The 21,025-nt window shown below is 40.6% G+C and overlaps 1 protein-coding gene across 1 annotated transcript; it reads left to right on the forward strand.

Moving 5' to 3' along the window:
• Nucleotides 1-11,925: 11,925 nt before the first annotated feature.
• On the forward strand, nt 11,926-17,780 carry LOC116727386 (serine/threonine protein kinase KIN1-like). The gene is made up of 11 exons (XM_032574785.1): nt 11,926-11,977; nt 14,131-14,334; nt 14,452-14,736; nt 14,835-15,122; nt 15,603-15,725; nt 15,872-15,966; nt 16,470-16,517; nt 16,608-16,826; nt 17,149-17,326; nt 17,426-17,596; nt 17,689-17,780. The coding sequence occupies exons 1-11, from the start codon at nt 11,926-11,928 to the stop codon at nt 17,778-17,780; spliced, it is 1,755 nt and encodes a 584-aa protein (XP_032430676.1).
• Nucleotides 17,781-21,025: the final 3,245 nt, after the last annotated feature.

Genomic DNA, 21,025 nt, shown 5'->3' on the forward strand with positions numbered 1-21,025 from the left:
TGTGTTTTTTGCATTATTTCATCCTGTAGTACTGTTAGTTTCTGTGAGTTTAGACGGCCGTCAAAGTTATAGTTTGTTATCCATTTATCTAAATGTTTTATTTTATGCGGATCCTGATTTTCAACATATTTCCAGTCATTTGATTTTAAACTGGCTGTCAGCTTAATTTTACTTAGACTCTTCCCCATTTTTTTTTTTGTTTTTATACAATTTAGCCCAGTTTGTCCGACTCATAGGGAATCCTATAAACTGGAGATCTTTTCAGTAGGCCAGCAATTAAAAATACCTGTAGTGGTAACCCCCGCTTCAACTCTTTCGAGTGGGAGGTTCTTACCTCTGCATCCAAGACAGGTTTGCTGGTTACAACCCTACTGTTTTTATATGAGATAAAACACCAAGCGGTATTTATATCTCCAATCACACTCACAATCATACGTTTGTTGCGGAACTTAAGCACCTGCTTCGCCGGACTCCGCCATCCGTTCCAATTACAATTTTAATGCCTGATTTAAATATTTTTATTATTGATTAAATTTTATTATTATATATCGAATTGAGGAAATTTCATTATTTTTATTTTTATCGGCTAATTGATTAAATTTTATTATTTTTTTTTTTTTTTTATCTTCCAATTTATTAAATTTTACTGCAGGTTTATACTAGGCTCCGTGCGCCTGTTGTTTTTCCACGAAATTTTGGCCAAGGACTTCGGACGCCCTTCACGGATGTTATGTTTTATTTTTACCTGTTAGAGTCTAGAATTGACAGGGTTTTCTTATTCGCGCAATGACCCTCAGTCATTCGCCACATATTTAAACAAGAATCCACTCACCCTCTGTCTTCCCCTCAGAGCCGTCAACCGTAAGATCCCAGCAGGCAGGCAGAGCGCCAGCCCTTGAACAGGATCTCATAAGTTTCCACTAGGAAACTTGCCGTGCGCACGGTCTTTACTGGGGTCCACCATGCCCGCTGGAATCCTTCCGGTATATTGGCATCCGGCTGCGAAGGACCAAATAATGTCAGGTCTAAATACCTATTAGAGACAATTTAAACAAATACAGGAAAGACAAGAGAGTTAGATTCTTTGTTTCTCGCGAGGAGAGCAGACAGAGATGTGTTTACAGTTACAAACCTCCGACCGCTCTGCAACACATCTGTCTGTTCCTCTCTTTTATTGATCTTTAGGAAACCCTGCCACACGGGGCGCTGCAACTCTAAAAGGGTGGAGTCAAAACATGGTTGCAGCGCTAAATAACATTCACTAATCTAGACACATGTTATCTATACTCTAAATCTTTCTTTCCCCAGGCACGGTGTCGACCAAAACACGTTGCATAGCTTCAAAGCAACGGCTTTGTATCACAAAGAAGCACAGAGCAGAGTTTATTGTCAGGCATGTAAAACTCTGCTGGGAGCAATTAACACCTCTGTCTTGTAGGAAGTCCTGCAGGGCAACAGCTGCTGAGAGTAGCTGTCACCTCTATTTCCCAGGGAAGTCTCAGGATAGAATCAAAGTTATTTAACACACAGAAACATTATCCAAAATGTAACTACAAAGCTACATGATACAACAAATATTTGATAATTACTAATACAATTTACCTAACAAGAAATCTTTAACATAAGTTCAATATATATTTAAACGTGATCTGTTGTTTGTGTGGGTTTTTTAAATAAAATCTTTTGTCACTATTATGAAGTACATTAATTTACCTGTATAAGTGACAAAAGTAACTAACGTATAAATTTTAAAATATTTTATTGATTTCAAAGAAAAATTAAATAATGTTTAATATTATTGAACTAATATTATATTATAATAACAATAGCATTTAGGCTTACATTAGCATTTTAGCCAATTTTAGCTTATACAATAATTTCATCATATTGAATGGTTCAAGTCCATGTTAGTCAACATGCTTGTGACTCTCCCCATGCTTTTTCGAAAAGCATGGGGAGAGTCACCAGCATGGCACCAACTGCCGCTCCATTAGAGTGAGAAAAAGCTTGGGGAGCTGCTGTGTCTCACTCACAGCTGGCAGACATGCTTAATTACCATAGCAACGGAACACAGAGCAGCTGATTAGGACTACAAAGGCGCATCACTTATTTAAGCATTTTAGCTTAAATAAGCTATAAGCTATTTTTCTTACTTATTAGCCATGTTTAGTATACTGAATGGATAACCGGATAACCAACCGCTTTGACTCCTTCCAGTCTGGTTTTCGTGCTCACCACAGCATAGAGACCGCCATCGTAAAAGTGTCCAATGATATCCATATAAATACAGACTGTGGGAGAACCACAGTGTTGGTTCTATTGGACCTCAGTGCAGCTTTTGACAATGATGACCATGACATATTACTGAATCGACTGGAGAGTTGGGTCGAACTCTCCGGTCCAGTGCTTAACTGGTTTGAATCCTACATAAAGAACAGGGATTTCTTTGTTTCAATTGGAAACTTCTCATCAAAGAGGTCAAAGGTCACATGTGGGGTACCCCAAGGGTCAATCCTAGGACCCCTCTTATTCAATATTTATATGCTCCCTGTCAAGAAAATCCGAGCTCATCCCACTTCCCCATGCTGGAGATTTTAGTTTAGCAGTAATAAAAAATAAAGTTATCTTTAAAATGAATCACTCAAGTGACATCTAGGCCCAGCAGTAGACTTAAGTGTCAATAAAATAAATCTGGTTGTGTGTGTTGTTTTGTCTCATGCAAACTTTGCTTTAATTCTACTTTTTTCTATCTAATCATAAGAAATCATAGTCAGTCAGAGAGAGTCATTAAACAGGAAAAGCAGGTTTCCTGGAAAAAGAGGAAGTAAGTTTCCAGCCTGCAGATTTATAAAAATAGCTGAGACTATTTCTTATTTTAAAACATGAAAGTTTTAAAGAATGAAATCTAAAACATTTTGGGTAATTTGATAAGATTCAAAGTAAAATACTTATATTAATATTGGTTTACTTGTAATAATATTTACACGAACATTTGTGGAAACACTTACAAGAAAAACAAGTAACTGTAACTTTAGTATTAAATAATTAGAATCATGAATTATTCTTGGTTTCTTTTCAGAAAAACATCTGTAATAACTCACATTAGGATTATAATAAGGATAATTAATAAGTTATGGTTATAAAATCATAAATGAATGATAGATCAGAGAAGCTGAAGAAAATAAATATAATTAATAAGTTATGGTTATAAAATTATAAATGAATGATAAATCAGAGAAGCTAAAGAAAATAAATGTGATATAAATGTGATTTTGACATTGAACTTGAAATGGTGTAAAAAGGTGTAACTGCAATTAAACATCACTGATATGTTGGAGGTAGAGAGTAGGTGAAAGGTGAAAGGCAAGGAACTAACAGGAGAGCAGAGATGATCAACGCCTTATTTAGGTAAAAGGTTGTGCAGGCAATGGACAGGAGGTTGAGCAACCCTGAGACATTAGCACAGACATCAGGACATAATGTCTCTTAAGACAGTGATGGATATGAGATCATCTGTCTGAGCAGTCAGCCAATTAAACAAGCACAGCAACAGTACTAGCCAATGAAAACGCACCAAAAGGTGGATAAACCCTATATAAGGTGGGTGCAAAAGAGGAACCTTTTGTTGGATCCTCCGGGCAGCTTCGAGCCAAGAGATGGACAAAGAACTCTGCAGCTGAAGAAGAGCCGGGGCCACGGAGCCGAAGACTGACCTTCTCATGGAGACCAACCCGTCAGGCCCACAATCTGTGGCTTCAAATCGCACTTCTCTCATCAGCTGGGTTCAGACCCCAAAGACAAAGATGAAGACAAAGGCAAAGACAAAGAAGAAGAACTGGTGCCTTTTTTCCTGCCAGCACCAAGTCCTGTGTGACCTCACCATCCATGCGGAGAAGAAGCTCATCAGACCTACAGAGATTCCTGCCTTCGCCGATCAACATCTTCCTCCTGCTGCAGCACCTTCTTCATCATCAAGCCAGGTCTGGGGTTCGAAACGCCAAACTCCGTCCGTCTCTCTCAAAGGTTCCCTTTTTTTTAGTTCTTAGTATCAGCAGTAGGGAAAGACAGACTAGATGATTGATTTTACTTATTTGATTATTTCTGCTACTGAATTAAGCTGTACTGACCCTTGCAAAAATGCCTTATTAATAAAATATTTAGCATAAAGAAAATCTAAAAGATGTTGTGGACATTCAGTTAATGAGTCACCTTAAAGTTCTTTGATGGTTGTAAAATAGCTATGATGTTTGATTCTGGAGAGGAAAAAGTTTAAAATGTTTTTAGGTTGCTGGTAGCCCAAATTTAAAACGTCATCCTTGGGACTCGCCCGAGTCACTAAAACCTACCTGGTTCAATAACAAATGCAAGTTGTAAAATAGAGAACGAGCGACCGTTAACAGGTGTGCTCTGTGAAACTAGTTGGCTGTAGGCTGCTCAGTCTGGCTAATTCACAGGGGGAAGAAGGGTGGGACACCTGGATGTAGGCCGTCAGAAAACCAGGCGAATCGTTTCTCGAAACCAGCTTAAACAGAGTTTACTTCAGTCCTGGACAGGGTAAATCCCGGCAGATTTAGGAAATTCAATTAACCCGTTAGAAGGAGAGCTGGTAGCACATCTCCCCTCTCAGAAGAGGAAGTAGAGAGTGAGACAGTAGAGACAGAAAGGAGGGGGGGGGTGTTGCGCAACAACATCCCACTAGCTCAGGTTATAACAGGAAATAATATTAGCTACCATAACTATGCAGATGACACACAGCTCTTTAATACAATGTCACCAGGTGACTCAGAGCCCATCCAATCACTGAACAGATGCTTAGAACAGATAAATGTGTGGATGTGCCAAAACTTTCTCCAGCTGAACAGAAACAAAACTGAAGTTATTTTTTTTGGTCCTAAAGAGGAACGATCTAGAGTTATAGATCTAGAGTCAATGCACAGCTTCAGTTATTACAACTGAAAACCAGCGATCAGCCCGAAACCTGGGAGTAGTGATGGACTCTGACCTGAACCTCCAGAGCCACATAAAGACAGTTACAAAGTCAGCCTTGTATCACCTGAAGAACATTTCCAGGATTAAAGGACTAATGTCTCAGCCAGATCTAGAGAAACTCATCCATGCGTTCATCTTCAGTCGTATTGATTATTGCAACAGCGTCTTCAGAGGTCTGTCCAACAAATCAATCAAACAGCTGCAGCTGATCCAGAATGCTGCTGCTGGCGTTCTCACTAAAACCAGGAAGATAGAGCACATAACACCAGTTTTAAAGTCCCTACACTGGCTCCCTGTAGCTCAAAGAATAGACTTTAAAATACTGTTGTTAGTTTATAAATCACTGAACGGCATAGCACCACAATACATTAAAGATCTGCTGTTGTTGTATCAACCTTCCAGACCTCTCAGGTCTTCCGGTTCTGGTCTGCTCTGTATCCCCAGAACCAGAACCAAACGAGGAGAAGCAGCTTTCAGCATCTATGCACCACAAATTTGGAACAAACTTCCAGAAAACTGTAAAACAGCTGAAACACTGACTTCTTTTAAATCTCAACTAAAAACCCATCTGTTTAGAATTGTATTTGAAATGTAATCAATTACAAATTTATTGATGGAATTTGACTTAACGCTGTGTTTTGATTGTTGATTCTATGTTGCATTGTGTTTCTGTGTTTGTAATGATGTAAAGCACTTTGAAATGCCTTGCTGCTGAAATGTGCTATACAAATAAAATTTGATTGATTGATTGATTGATTTAATGGACCTCTAAATCAGTGGTAATAGCCAAGTCACAAAGACCACCGCTATCACCACCCAATGGAGGGGACTGCTGTCTTAGCCAAAAGGCAGAGAAGCGACAAATGACAGTGAAATACAGCTACTTCCGGTGGGCGCCAGAAGTAAGACCCACAATCGTTTCCCCAGTAAGCCTCGCAGGAATAAGGTGGATAGCCCGGTGTGGCTTTTTTGTGGATTTTTCTTCAACCGCCACGGGGCTCCTTAGCAGAACGTGAGTCATTGAAGAAAGAGCTAATTTTCATTTAGAACAAGCACATGCTGGCAGCAAATTTCTCCACGGAGAAATTTCTTCAAACTTATACCCCCTCATCATGGAAACCACACGAAGAAGTTCATTTGATGCAGCTTTTAAGTTGAGGGCTATCGATCTGGTAGTACAGGAGGGAAATAGAGCCGCTGCATGTAAGCTCTGCGTGAACGAATCCATGGTTGAGCGTTGGAGAATCCATTATCCAGTATCAGAATCCAATAAATCCAGTAGATTTATTAAGGATGCAGCCCCAGGGGCGGATCTACTGGGGTCAAATGAGAGCCTTGCCACCCCAGCTGGCGACTATGAATTCAATAAATAGTTATGGCAAATCAGACGTTAAGCGCATGAATCTCTTTTTCCCGACAACATTGAATGCACCACAATGTAACCTGACACCTACTCCTGAGTAGCAAGGACAGGGCGTGAGGCAGCAGCACGTCATACACGCGGGAAAATTACAATCTCTGATTGGCTGACACGTATTCCCAAGCTGCTGAAGCTTCTGGAACATTCTGCTTCCGAGTCTGCTTCGGTCAAGGTAAGATAAACTATTTCAATATTTAATTTGATTACAATATTATTATAACTGCTTACAGTTGTTAGATGTAATGTGTTCTTTAAGAAATGTGCTCGATTTTAAAAGTTTGACTGCTGTGGAATATTTCGTCTTGGCTCTGATAGCGGACCTGCTAGCTTGATGGAACAGGATTTTTCTGGATTTAGCCACTTTATTTCTAGCCCTCATGATATATGATATAGCTCCACAAGTGCGTCTTTCGTGACTTTCCAGTGGCAAGATGCTCTCTATAACAGGTTAATGTGTGATTCGGTTCGGTTGGAGTCCAGTGGGGGATGATTATCCGTATTACGGTCTGAAGCGCAACACCTGCGGTCATTTCTCTGTTGATTTGCAGCGTCACTCAGCAACGGAGAACCTCGAGGTTCTGGTTCTGATGGACTAAATAAACCCAGCTATTATATTTTGTCTTATAGAAATTTATTACTGGCCCAAACATAATGATAAAAAACACTGTCTGCGCCCACTTCATGAACTTTATTATTTTTTAAATTGAAATGAAAAATCAAAGTCACATCACACCAAGTTAATATAATGTAGTTCTGCTGTTTTATTTAGTAAAACTTGTGTACCGACACGCCGCCTGCTAAGATGCTCAGTACAAAGGATAGAAATTATGAGATTATTCATGCACCCGCCATTGCTGTTCATTGAGTCAAGAATATAAACATCGGTAAAATACCACAATCACTCAAAGAATCTGAAAAAAGGACGCAATGTTTTGCTGTAACTTCAACACTTTGTCCGTGATATGCAACAAGGTTCGTGGGTTTAACAGGGGAGGACCTAAAAGTTAAACAAGCGACACAAACTGAACTAATCATCAAACTATGGCTCCTACAGCATATCTAAAATAAAACAGTTGACCAACATAGGAGAAATTCGGCCTTTCTTGCATCTTGACAGAACTAACAGAAACCAAACTGTTTATAGGTTTGTATCAGGGAGACTTTATGTAGCAAACATCAGTGTTCTCAACTTTATCTTTAGTTGTATATAATAACTATATCTGATCAAAATGATGGTGCTACTAATATTTTAGTGACACATTTCTGCTCGTTCTGAATCGAATGGCTTTCTGGACATAACTCAATGGCGCAACACATAGCGACTACTAGGCGCTGTCCAATCCGGTAATACAAATCAATTAGCAGAAGTACGAAAGACGTAAAAATAATCAACTATACTACATTAAGATATTATATTTAATCCTCAGTGCTACATGAAGCTGATTTTGAAACAATGCAAGTTAAAAAACAGTATTTTGTAACAAGTAAATCAAGTAAATTCTTAAATAATTATTAAATTACTTAGTATCACCCTCTGGTGGTTCACAGAAAATAAAGCTGGCCACGTCATGTCGTCATAGAAACAACTAACAAACAAACTGACAGACTGGCAAACATAACTGACAACATAAATGACTGACATTTAATGTAACATAATTACCTGAAATGAGTGGTCCATCATACAGAAGGTTGATTCTTTTTACTGTTTTTCTTCTTTCTGACTCTCTTAATTCTGACACATTTTCTAGGTACCCCATGCTCTTCAATCACCAGAGTATCGCACACAATGGAAATATTTTGCTGGACCCACAACAGTGTGGCAGCTGGGAGCGATCCTGTTTGAAATTCTTGACAATATCAATTTTGAGACCAACAAATGTCTCAAAAAGAAGCTGAAGATCAGAAAAAGTCTTTCCAAAAGTGAGACAAACATTGTATTATATCTTCTCACAGCGTATATAAATCTGTCCGCAGCTCTAACTGTTGTTGCACTTTGACCCCTGACTCTCCAGACTGCCAGGATATTCTGAGTAGGTGCCTGAAGACACACAAAGAGGAGCGTCCCACACTGCAGAGCTGGTCATGGGTGATAGTTTTCTTAACTACACATGGATGATCCCATGGAGGAATCCATCATCCAAAAGGTTCAACACCAGCCAAGTGTAGGAAGGAAGAACTCCAGGAGCAGCTACCGACCAGTCCACTGAGGAGTCTTTCTCCTCAGTGGAAGACTCCTCCATGGATGATCCCATGGAGGAGTCTGTCATCCAGAAGGTTCAACACCAGCCAAGTGTAGGAAGGAAGAATTCCAGGAGCAGCTTCCGACCAGTCCACTGAGGAGTCTTCCTCCATGGATGATCCCATGGAGGAGTCTGTCATCCATAGTGATCCATGATCACCATGGATGATCCATCATCCATGACAAGTCCTGGAGTCTGTTTGGAAAGACGGGATGGCTCACGTTGCGCCAAACTGCGGTGGCATTTCCGTACTGGAGGCCGCGCACTGGAGTCACTGGTCTCCAGTCCTGCACAATAGAAATAGTAAAATGATGGTTAGTTAAAATCCTGCTCTCCTCTTCTTTCAGTTTAAAATGTTCTAAAAATTTCTGTGTAAAAGCGTATGCCGGTGGGAGGTTAAAAGCTCCCACCGGCTTTTAGCCTCCCACCTGCAGTGGGAGGTATACGCCTAAAAGACTAAGTGTCACTGTCACTTAGTTGTTTAGGTGTTCTGTTGACTATGTTTTCCTCCTACGTCATCCTGAAGACGTCTATGAGCTGTTTTTGTAACTCCACTCAGACAACAATATCGACCCACTAACATGTTCTTTGTCATTTTAGGTTCTGTTCTTCCATCAGAGCCAGAGCTTCAGTCTATGTTTTGTCTGTCTTGTCCACTTTCCTGTCCTCTCCAACCCCAGCCGGTCGAGGCAGACGGCCGCCCATCCTGAGCCTGGTTCTGCTAGAGGTCTCTTCCTTTGAAAGGGGAGTGTTTCCTCTCCACTGTCGCCCCGTGCTTGCTCAGGGTGGGGGATTGCATCCTGAGCTTTGATGCAATCTGCTGGTTTCCTCCCCTTCGCAGAATCGCCACCTTAACGTGGTGGAGGGGTTTGAGTACCCCTATGGTCTTGAAGTCTTGGCTGTCTGTGAGTTTCATCTCTGGTGGGGTCTCACATGGCATAAAGGCTTCAGGGCGGGGTCAGACCAAGAGCGATTCATAGACTTTGATGCAGAAAGACCATAAAAATGACAGGTATCAATTGCACAACGCACCTTCCTGGAGGGAAAGAGCTTCTAGCAAGCAACTGCTGGTCGACTTTGGCTGCATAACCTCAGAGCATCACTAACTCCACTTAACATGCAACACCTGTAGAAAAGGACAATGAGGTCAGATGCCATGAAAATTCCTTCTTGTAACTTTTGCACGTTTTTGTCCCAAAGCTACAAACGTCAGTGTTCACATCATGAAGGACTCCACCCATCCTGCACACAGACTGTTCCATTTACCTGTCATAATAAGCAGGGAACCCTGTTGCTTTTACATCACCTCTGTTTTGTCTCTTTGACCCCAATCAACAATTATCCCTCCACCCTCCATTTTGGACTCCTCCTTTCATATGACAAGAAAGCCATGACGTGTTTATATTAAATTGTTCAGGTTGCAGATCCCTGATCTAGCAGATGGAAAGTGTGATCCTATCTCCATATAGCAGCTAATACCTTTAAGTGCAGTACTATAATTTTAATTCATTGTTAAAATAAAATTGTGAAGATTTAAAAAATATCTTCCATTGAATATTTAAAAGACATTTATTTAGTATCATTTCTTCAGAACCCCTCTTGGCCCCCAGTCTAGAAGCGCTCCTGGGCTGCAGGTTTGGTGCATTTTTGCTTAGTGTGGCCTATGCGGATCTGGTGGCTTCTCTTGGTGTGGCAAGAACAATTATTCATAAAGTATATGTGAAGGAAAAATTTAGTAGCAAAGTTTGAATAAATTTAAATGTACACTTTATGATGTTTCTATTAAAGGTTTGCACTCAGTTGCAGCTCAACAGGATATATGCTCTTCTGACCCTCCTCAAAGAAGTGAAGAACAGGGTGTTCAGCAGTTAGAAATGTGAGACATGGCTAAGGTTATAAGCCTAGGTTGTAGAAATTCAGTTTCTAGTATCTGTTTAGCCATCAGCAGAGAGGTTTTTTGGAGAAACGCCTAAAGTTGAGCTGTGAATGTGTATGCAACTCTGCTCCACTGGAACTGACAGATAAGTAACGTATAGATTTTTACCTGACACTTGAGCCAGGGGGTGTGACTAAGTAATGTGTGATGTATCCTATGTAAATGAGGGGACGTTCAGCCCCAAGTCAGAACTCATCCGTTTCTCACTGAGATGTGAGCTTTGTATGTTTTCTCCTTTTGCAAATGTTAATTAAAGCTGTGTTTGTTCTCTTTTAAAGCTGAAGTTTGGTCTCAAATTTTGTGCAACTTAACATATATCAACATTTTTGAATAAAACACACAGAAAGTAATGTAACGTAGGAAATATTTATGTATTTACTGTTAATCTATTAATCTAGTTGTTTGATTTGTTCTTTAAATGGCCACTTATTTTGGCTAAAGCTACTATTTACTATATTATATATATATATATAGATATATATACTGTATGTGTGTGTGTGTGTGAATATGGTGGCATATGCTGCCACCCCATAGATATTTTTCTAGATCCGCCCCTGTGCAGCCCTCTGCTGGGTCCTTGTGAAAAACTGAGAATGACGGAGATATCAGCGGCTTATAGCCCTGTGCGGCTTTTATATGTACGTTTCCAGATTTAAAAAAAAACAAAACTTTGTAGATGCGGCTTGCAGTAAGGTGCACTCTATAGTCTGGAAAATACTTTACAATGCTTGTTTCATTAAAATATTCTGTGTTGTTTTGTTTTTTTTGTTCAGATAAAATGAAAAAAAAAATCATAAAATATAAAAGTATATTTCTTTGGCCTATTTGCATTCTTTTATTATGAACATATTTGGCACACATGGCAAAAGGTTCGGACACCGGTGGTGCAAGTCTGCCTGTCAAATGAAATTTTATTTGGAAATGCTTTAAGTTGCTGCTTTGAATCGTTTTTGATAAATAAAACGCTATAAATAGCAGCTGAAGCTCTTAAGATTTTGAAGCAAATAAAAACTAATGAAGAGCTTTGTGTGGCTATAATAGTTGGGATTCATTCCTCTAACTCTTTCCTGGTAAACCAACAGCAAATATATCATTTTTGTTGGTTTGGGGGGATTTTTCTGTTCTGTGGGTTTGTTTAGGTTTAAGTCAGAGGGTAACTAGGCATCATCATTCCATGCTAACATTTGTGACCAAAAGTTTGGAATGTTCTTCCTGATGTCACACTGGTTGGTGTCAGAACCCAACATTCTGTTTGAGCTCAGTTCGTCAGAAATCTGATAGAGTAAGACGTAACTTTGTGAGTTAAACCAGCTTTCTCTTGTGAATAAATTTACACCAAAATGGATAAATCTGACCAGGAACACAAAAGGCCAGCCTCCAGGAGAACTAAAGGTAATGAGTTTGAGTTTCACTCTTACTTATCAAGACAAGGTTTATGTTTCAGTTTTTTGGAAAATTATACTGTAAAATATTTGACGGTGGTTTAACTTGAAAATGAAAGTCCGGCTGGTACCTTGAAAATGCATCTGAAGTCAACAAGAAAATTTTATTGGTTTTAATTAAGAAATTAAAGTTCATGCAGTTGAACAAGAGACAAGTTATTAAAAGTTTTTTTTAAGTTCACTAATCTTGAATTGAGTTTTAACTTAATGCTGCAATTTAAAGAGTAGAAGATAGTAGACAAAACTAGAAAATTTCTGAAGAAATTTAACCGGGGCCTGCCAAAGCATGCCCATCGGTTTGGGCCCGGCGTTGTCATGCTAGAAATTAGCATCAATGCTAAAGAACGCTGCAATGTAATCAATAGCATGTGGAAAATCACAAGAACGTTAAGTAAGGTGGACGTGCACCATTCAGTATGATTTAAAATTTGTCAAGGCTTTTATTTTGGAATTATTAATATGCTTCATTTTAAAGTTCCGAACTAATCCCATGTATAACAGTCATTGGGTTAAATCAGTTATATAATGCTCAACAGAGCAATTACCTGATTTAAAAATATTCAAGGCTTTTATTTTGAAATTATTATTATGCTTCATTTTAAAGTTCCAAACTAATCCCATGTGTAACAGTTACTGAGTTAAATCAGTTATATACAGCCCATAGCAGCAAGTAGTTCTAAAGGCCAGTTCAGTCCTGCTCTGTTTCAACTGAGGGTTCCACTATAGTTAGAACTACAGTGATGCTTATTTGTAGTCCTAATCAGCAGCCAATAGCCTCTTGAGTTCCGTTGCTATGGTAAATAATTGTCTCAGCAAAGTGTGAACTGTTAGTGAGAGAGGCTGGGGCAGACAATACTCTGTTTGAGCCAGCCAGTTTTACCCAAAAAAAGCATTGGAAACAACTCCTTTCCATTCGGGAACCGTAATACATATTCGAAAACCGTTTGAAGCGTATGAGAGGGCTATGTGTCTTCTGCGATAGTCCCAAGATTCATGTCTGTACCTCCCTCACAGCAATAACAGCGATGAGAGAAAGAAATGTTTTGCACAGATCTGAAATTCTAGTCAAATACATGGGAGAGAGCATCAGACAGCATCAGAAAATCCTGTCGCATGACTTTGCTCTGAAGCACCGTGACAGAAAACCGTACGGTCTAGATAAATTTCGAAAACATTTTACCGGAGCAGGCATGCGTGTCAATGTCAGGACCGATTTTGATACCAATCATGCGATATTTGTGGGCGTGATGGCGATTTCAAAAATGATTTGGGGTGAAAAATTATCTTCATTTCTCACTCTAGCAGAGGGGCAATCACTAAGAGACACACTCTAATTTTAGGAAAAATGAGAAACTTTGGGTCGCTTAGAGACAAATTGTGGACAAACCGTAACTGGTATCGACGAGCCGTCTTCACTTTCGAAGACATCACAGACGTATCTACAAAATGAAATTTGAATGGCATTTCTACGTGAATTCGTGACGACACAGAAAATCCTCAAAAATAGGGTATTTGTAGGATTTTTCCCATTGACTTATAATGGGGTTTTTTTCGTAGTTTTTTGCGAATTATGTCGCCATGTTAACCCCGAATCCCACCAAAAGTAATAGCTCCAATGGCGTGAATTTTCTGCACGTTTTGATACCTCATTTGTAGGTGTACACGCAGCGGTATGAGCCGCATTAAAGGTTACGGATGAAAAATAAAGAATTGGGAGAATAGTAATAGGTTCCTGCCATTGCTTTGCATGGCAGGCCCCAACTAAATGTGGCTCAAATGTTTTAGAGTGTAGAGGATCTAACAAGTCATTTTACACACTTAACAATAAGAGTCTTGTAAACCTCTTAATATATAGTTAAGAGAGTTTGAATTTTTATTGCTCAGAAATTCTGTTTTATTAACTTCCATTGGTTAGGAACATTGAAATGTGTTAATCTCTGTTGGCTTCTTGGAGAAGCATGAATCTGGATGAAAATGAGTTAAATGTTCAACAGTTTATGTAATAAAGTCCCTGATCAGATATCAGTATGTGAGGTGATTCAGAAATACTAAACATGTACTCTAAACAATCCTTAATTTTCCACAATATTTCTCTTTCTTTAGAGAGCCATGGAAAAAAGATCAGGGCCTCTGAGATCCCTGGAACCTCAAGAAGCTGCCAGGACCTGATCGAATCCAGGAGGATGCTGAAGAGGAAGATGATTGAAGGAAAAGAGGAAGGTTCCACACCGGCCAAGTGCAGGAAGGAAGAACTCCAGGATCAGCTTCCAACCAGAGAGTCTTCCTCCTCAGTGGACATCATCATAGGTTGGCTGCTTTGATGAAACTAATGTTCATTTTCTCTTCTGTATGTTGACAGACCAAAATGTCAGACCGAACTATAAAACGAAATCACAAATTCTCCTCGGATTTCTCTTACTTTAGAGAGAAGCAGCAGCGTGAAGCTACCAAGTGGTGAGTCTGCTGAGGATTGCAGACCAAATAACAGGAGAAATTCTGGTGATGAGATCCACGGGAAAAGGATCAGGGCCTCTGAGATGCCTGGAACCTCAAGAAGCTGCCAGGACCTGATCGAAACCAGGAGGATGCTGAAGAGGAAGATGACAGAAGGAAAAGAAGAAGGTTCAACACCAGCCAAGTGCAGGAAGGAAGAACTCCAGGATCAGCTTCCAACCAGAGAGTCTTCCTCCTCAGTGGACATCGTCATAGGTTGGCTGCTTTGATGAAACTAATGTTCATTGGCTTTTGTTGACAGACCAAACATGTAAAAAATAATCACTATTTATTCCCAACATCTCTTACTTTAGAGATCAACAGCAGCAGCACGATGCCACGGTGTGCTGAGTCCATTGGAGACAGCACACCGAAGAGAAGGAAAAGGGCTAAAAAAGAGACCCGCCGAAAATGGACCAGGGTTACTAAGATGTTTGGACCATCCAAAAGCCACCAGGACGGGACGAGGATTGTGAGGAGACTGAGGAGAAAAATAACAGAAGAAGGAGAGGGATCTCCAACACCGGCAGAGAATGAGAATAAGGGACTCCTGCAGCAGGACGCAACCAAAGAGCCCCCATCCTCAGTGGACGTCAGCACAGGTTGGCTACTTTGGTGAAACCTCTGTTAATTTTCTCTTACCAGATTGATAATCTATTGCAAGGATTGAATATATCTGATTATTCAAAACTGAGTGAGACAAACTTCAAAAGATTATCACCTGAAGTTGCAGCAAAAAGTGGTTCTTTAAAGAGAGGGCGGCTGAATACAGTTCCATGCTACAACTTTTCAGATCTACATTTATAAATATATGCTCAGCACTTCAAAGTGACGCTTTACCTTATATTGGTCCTTCTTATGAAATTCCTGTAATATAACCTAAGTTTTGTGGTTGTCATGAGACAAAATGTGCAAAAGCAAGGAGGACAAGTGTTTTTACAAGTCACTATAAGTCTTATGTTTCTGTCGGGATGTTTTTCTCTTATGGAAAATACTGTTAAAATGCTCATGCTGTTTCTATGGGTTTTTCTCATTATTAGAGTCCAACAGCTCCAGCCTGGTACTTTGCAGCTCAGGAATAGGCGATTTACGGAAGAGGAATCTGAAGAAGGAGGACAAGGACATTGAGGAACCACAGCTGAGGAATAGGAGGAAGAATACCAGGAAGAAGACGAAGAAGACAAAAGAAATGGATTCCCAAAGAGGTCAGAGTTTAAGTCACAATAGAATTGTAATATAAACATTTGTTAGAGAGACTTAAGGTGTGGTGATAATTAGATCTAAGGTAACGTTAGTGAACATAGTTTATTCTGATGCTTTATGAAATTTAAAGATGCGTTCATGTGTTTAGCTGAATTCCAGGAAAAATATACTGAGCTGCATCTACTGGGAAAAGGAGGCTATGGATCTGTGTTTGCTGGACATCGAGAGGTGGATAAATTACCTGTAGGTGTATTTGGAATACTTAAAATGAGACTCTGTGAAGTTATCAGTAATAGTTCTTCTAACAGTGGCCAGTAGGAGTCAAAGTTTGTAAAAAAGAATTAATATCCTCATAAAGGTGCAAGTCTAACAGCTAGTCAGACTCTGTTTTAGCTGATTTTAGCTAATAACATCTCAAACTGAAAAAGTTCAGATCCGTAAAATAAGACTATATTAGATAAATAATTTCATTAACCAATGAGACTTTAAGAATTAAGGTACATGTATTTACTAATACATACTAGAATTGCACAATTGTGAACATTTTCAGTTCTTGTAGTTTTAAATTAGATTTTGGAAAGACCAAACTAGATAGCTACATTTTCTTTCAATTCTAATGGTGCATTCACAACAAATGCATTCCGCACATCAATCATAATACTCAAAATACTGATAACTCAACGTCAAGCAACTTCAGAAATCTGAACATTCCCATTGTTGAGCAATGCTTTGTTTCTATTGTATAGGTGGCTATCAAACACATTCCAAAGGAAAAGGTGGACCGCAAACATAACGTAAGTGAGCAACATCATCTAGGACTGACTTTAAGTCCTACTGGATTCCAGATGCATTGTGGGTTTCTCCTGTTTGCTTCGATGTTTCAGGATGAGAACGGTAGGGAGATGGCGTTGGAGGTGGCCATCATGCTGAAACTGAAGAATCTGAGTAGCAGTTCATCAGGGCAGTTGGCCACAGTGTCCCTGCTGGACTGGTATGAACTGGAGGAGGAGCTGCTCATAGTGATGGAGAGGCCCACGCCTTCGCAGGACCTCAATGACTACCTTGATGAGAATGGAGGTTGTCTACATGAGGAGGAGGCCAAGGTAAGCTGCTGGATGGAAATTCGACTGGTTTTTTTAAAATATTGTCACTTACTGCTTCAGTTGGGGATTTTGTTTCATAGTGAATGTGATCAAATCAGAGAGATGAAATACAGTGCAATAATCCCTCCGCAAAACAATTTTGTAAAACTTTATATTGATGCATGTCATAATGTCTCTACAAACATTGAAGTGTGTGGGTGTAATGTGACAATGTGAAAAATATCCATATGAAAATAAAAATCTTTACAAGTCACTGTATTTCTCACTGAAGTCCAACATCAATGTGCAGAATTATGAGCTTCAAATCATTTTTGTCTTTTAGGTCATTTTAAAACAGTTGGTGGAAGCAACGATTCAACTTCAGGATGCAAACATCTTCCACAGAGATATTAAATTGGAAAATGTCCTTATTGAGAGGAGCTCAGAAGGCCTACAAGCCTATCTCATAGACTTCGGTCTAAGCTGCTTTGACCACGGAAGGAAATTTACCATTTTCCAAGGTACGATATCCTGCTTCTTTCTGCCAGTTCTGAGAAAACAAAGATTCTTTTTACTGTTCTTCTTCTTTCTGACTCTCTGAATTCTGACACATTTTCTAGGGACCCATGCTCTTGAATCACCAGAGTATCGCACACAAAAGAAATATTTTGCTGGACCCACAACAGTGTGGCAGCTGGGAGTGGTCCTGTTTGAAATTCTCCACGATACAAATTTTGACACCAACAAATTTCTCAAAAAGAAGCTAAAGATCAGCAAGAGGCTTCCCAAAAGTGAGATAAACATTGTATTATATCTTCTCACAGCATATATAAATCTGTCCGCAACTCTAACTGTTGTTGCACTTTGACCCCTGACCCTCCAGACTGCCATGATATTCTGACTAGGTGCCTGAAGACAAACCCAGAGGAGCGTCCCACACTGGAAGAGCTGCTCAATCACCGATGGTTTTCTTAACTACACCTCACACAAACATTAAATTATTAAATTTAATCATTGGTAGTTAGTTTAGTTTAGTTTGGGATGAGGATTAAGGTTTAGGGTTCAAGGACAGGTTTGTAAGTTGGGGTTTTTATGGGGTCTCTGGTTTCCTCCTCTGGTTGAACATTTGTTTTTCTAGCATGTTTTCAGGACCCTCCCATAGGCCCACCACCTGTGAGAGGAGCCAAAGGGGTCGGGTGCAGTGTGGAATGGGTGATGGCCAAGGGAGGGGGCCCTAGCGGTCCGATCCTCGGTTGCAGAAGCTGGTTCTTGGGATGTAGAATGTCACCTCTCTGGTGGGGAAGGAGCCAGTGCTAGTGTGTGAGGTTGAGAGGTTCTGGCTAGAAATAGTCGATCTCACCTCGACGCATGGCTCTGGTTCTGGAACCAGTCTCCTTGAGAGGGACTGGATGTACTTCCACTCTGGAGTTGACCACGGTGAGAGGCTCCGGGCAGGAGTGGGCATACTTGTTGCCCCCCATCTCGGTGCCTGTACATTGGGGTTTGCCCCGGAACAAGAGGGTACTGGAGCCGGAAAAGGGTAGAGTGCCTTCTACGGGTCGGGGGGGATGTCCTGCCCCAAGTGGAGGAGTTTAAGTATCTCAGGATCTTGTTCACGAATGAGGGAAGAAGGAAGCTGGAGATCGACAGGCGGATTGGAGCAGCGTCTGCAGTGAAGTGGGCGCTGTACCGGTCTGTTGTGGTGAAGAGAGAGCTGAGTCAAAAGGCGAAGCTCTCGATTTACCGGTTGATCTACGTTCCCACCCTCATCTATGGTCATAAGCTTTCGGTCATGACCAAAAGAACGAGGTCGCGGATACAAGCGGCCGGAATGGGTTTTCTCCATAGGGTGTCTGGGCTCTCCCTTAGAGATAGGGTGAGAAGCTCAGTCATCCGGGAGGGACTCAGATTAGAGCCGCTGCTCCTCCACGTCGAGAGGAGCCAGATGAGGTGGCTGGAGCATCTGGTTCGGATGCCTCCTGGACGCCTCCTGGTGAGGTGTTCGGGGCACAGTCCCAGAGGGTGGAGGCTCCGGGGAAGACCCAGGACACGCTGGAGGGACGATGTTTAAACCGAGATTTTTAGGATTCATGACCTCATCTATGGCCATGGGTGTTTATTAGCATAATTGGAGTTTCATGGATTTTCTCTGGATGCTCCGGTGTAATCCTTCAACCAGTCAAAACAATTTGCTGGATCAAATTGAGATTAATAGGTTTATGCTCCTTTCTTCCCATTAGACTAAAAAGGGTCCATTAGCTCAAGTAGAGATCAGTGAGATTTTACTAGGTGATCTATTTTTGACCCTCTGGAAAAAATAAAACACGTGTTAGGTGGAGATTCTGCATCATCTTTAGATGATATAGAGTGTGCAAAATTGTCTTTGGTATGTGTTGTTGTTTAGGTTTTATTCCACTTCTTATCCATTGCACACAATAACTTAGCAGCGGTGGTTTAAAAATCCCCAAAGCATTTTAAATCTGTTTTCATTAAACTTTGAATTACAAGTTTATATGTTATAAGTTGTTCCTGTCCTCTAGAGTCCATACAGGGTGAGATGCCTCTATGGGGCATTTGTTGCATAGGAATGGCCTACAGTACATTCATGTTGTTGATAACTTTCTTTAACAATAAAAATGCAGATTTCACATTAGGTAAATCAGTTAGGACACAACCACAGGCACTATCACAGTTACATGCACACAAAGATAGAGAGCAGCCGAGAAAATGAGGAAAAAGTATCCTTGAATTTAGTAGTTTACATATGTATTTGTGCAATGCATATTGTTTTTGCTAGTCATTAGTCACATTTCCATTGTTCATCCTATCCTGTCTCACTTTCTCTCCTGCCCCTTGTCTTTGATTTTTAGGTTCTGTTCTTCCATCAGAGCCAGAGCTCCAGTCTATGTTTTGTCTGTCTTGTCCACTTTCCTGTCCTCTCCAACCCCAGCCGGTCGAGGCAGACGGCCGCCCATCCTGAGCCTGGTTCTGCTAGAGGTCTCTTCCTTTGAAAGGGGAGTGTTTCCTCTCCACTGTCGCCCCGTGCTTGCTCAGGGTGGGGGATTGCATCCTGAGCTTTGATGCAATCTGCTGGTTTCCTCCCCTTCGCAGAATCGCCACCTTAACGTGGTGGAGGGGTTTGAGTACCCCTATGGTCTTGAAGTCTTGGCTGTCTGTGAGTTTCATCTCTGGTGGGGTCTCACATGGCATAAAGGCTTCAGGGCGGGGTCAGACCAAGAGCGATTCATAGACTTTGATGCAGAAAGACCATAAAAATGACAGGTATCAATTGCACAACGCACCTTCCTGGAGGGAAAGAGCTTCTAGCAAGCAACTGCTGGTCGACTTTGGCTGCATAACCTCAGCATCACTAACTCCGCTTAACATGCAACACCTGTAGAAAAGGACAATGAGGTCAGATGCCATGAAAATTCCTTCTTGTAACTTTTGCACGTTTTTGTCCCAAAGCTACAAACGTCAGTGTTCACATCATGAAGGACTCCACACATCCTGCACACAGACTGTTCCATTTACCTGTCATAATAAGCAGGGAACCCTGTTGCTTTTACATCACCTCTGTTTTGTCTCTTTGACCCCAATCAGCAATTATCCCTCCACCCTCCATTTTGGACTCCTCCTTTCATATGACAAGAAAGCCATGACGTGTTTATAATAAAGCAGGGGTCTCAAACTCCAGGCCTCGAGGGCCACAGTCCTGCAGTTTTTAGATGTGCCACAGGTACAAAACACTGGAATGAAATGACTTAATGACCTCCTCCTTGTGTAGATCAGTTCTCCAGAGCCTTAATGACCTAATTATTCTGTTCAGGTGTGGTGCAGCAGAGGCACATCTACAAGTTGCAGGACTGCGGCCCTCCAGGACTGGAGTTCGAGACCCCTGTATTAAAGTTTTTAAGGATAACACTCTCCACAACTTTAGTTATAGGCCTTTTTGTATGAGTTGCCCACTTATTATTTATTCTACTATTTTCAATAAAGCACTATGCATCCTCTATTTTCCCAGAGTTCAGGCAGTCTCCACTCAAGAGCCACACAGATACAACCTGGGTGCACCTGTGTGGCTTGGTCATAGAAATAAAATTTTAAATTAAACTGGAATGAAATTATACAAAATTGATCATTTTCATTTATGAAAAGAGAGATGTAACTTCTAACATGACTATAGATGAGCAAAAACCATACAAATTACAGTGAAATGT

Source organism: Xiphophorus hellerii, chromosome 10, assembly GCF_003331165.1.
Source record: "Xiphophorus hellerii strain 12219 chromosome 10, Xiphophorus_hellerii-4.1, whole genome shotgun sequence".
Taxonomy (NCBI): domain Eukaryota; kingdom Metazoa; phylum Chordata; class Actinopteri; order Cyprinodontiformes; family Poeciliidae; genus Xiphophorus; species Xiphophorus hellerii.

Coding starts and splice junctions, on each gene's coding strand:
- LOC116727386 (XM_032574785.1), top strand. CDS start 11,926: ATGGATAAATCTGACCAGGAACACAAAAGGCCAGCCTCCAGGAGAACT. Junction 15,123..15,602: donor CTCAGTGGACGTCAGCACAG/GTTGGCTACTTT, acceptor GCTCAGGAATAG/GCGATTTACGGAAGAGGAAT. Junction 17,597..17,688: donor CAGCAAGAGGCTTCCCAAAA/GTGAGATAAACA, acceptor CTGACCCTCCAG/ACTGCCATGATATTCTGACT.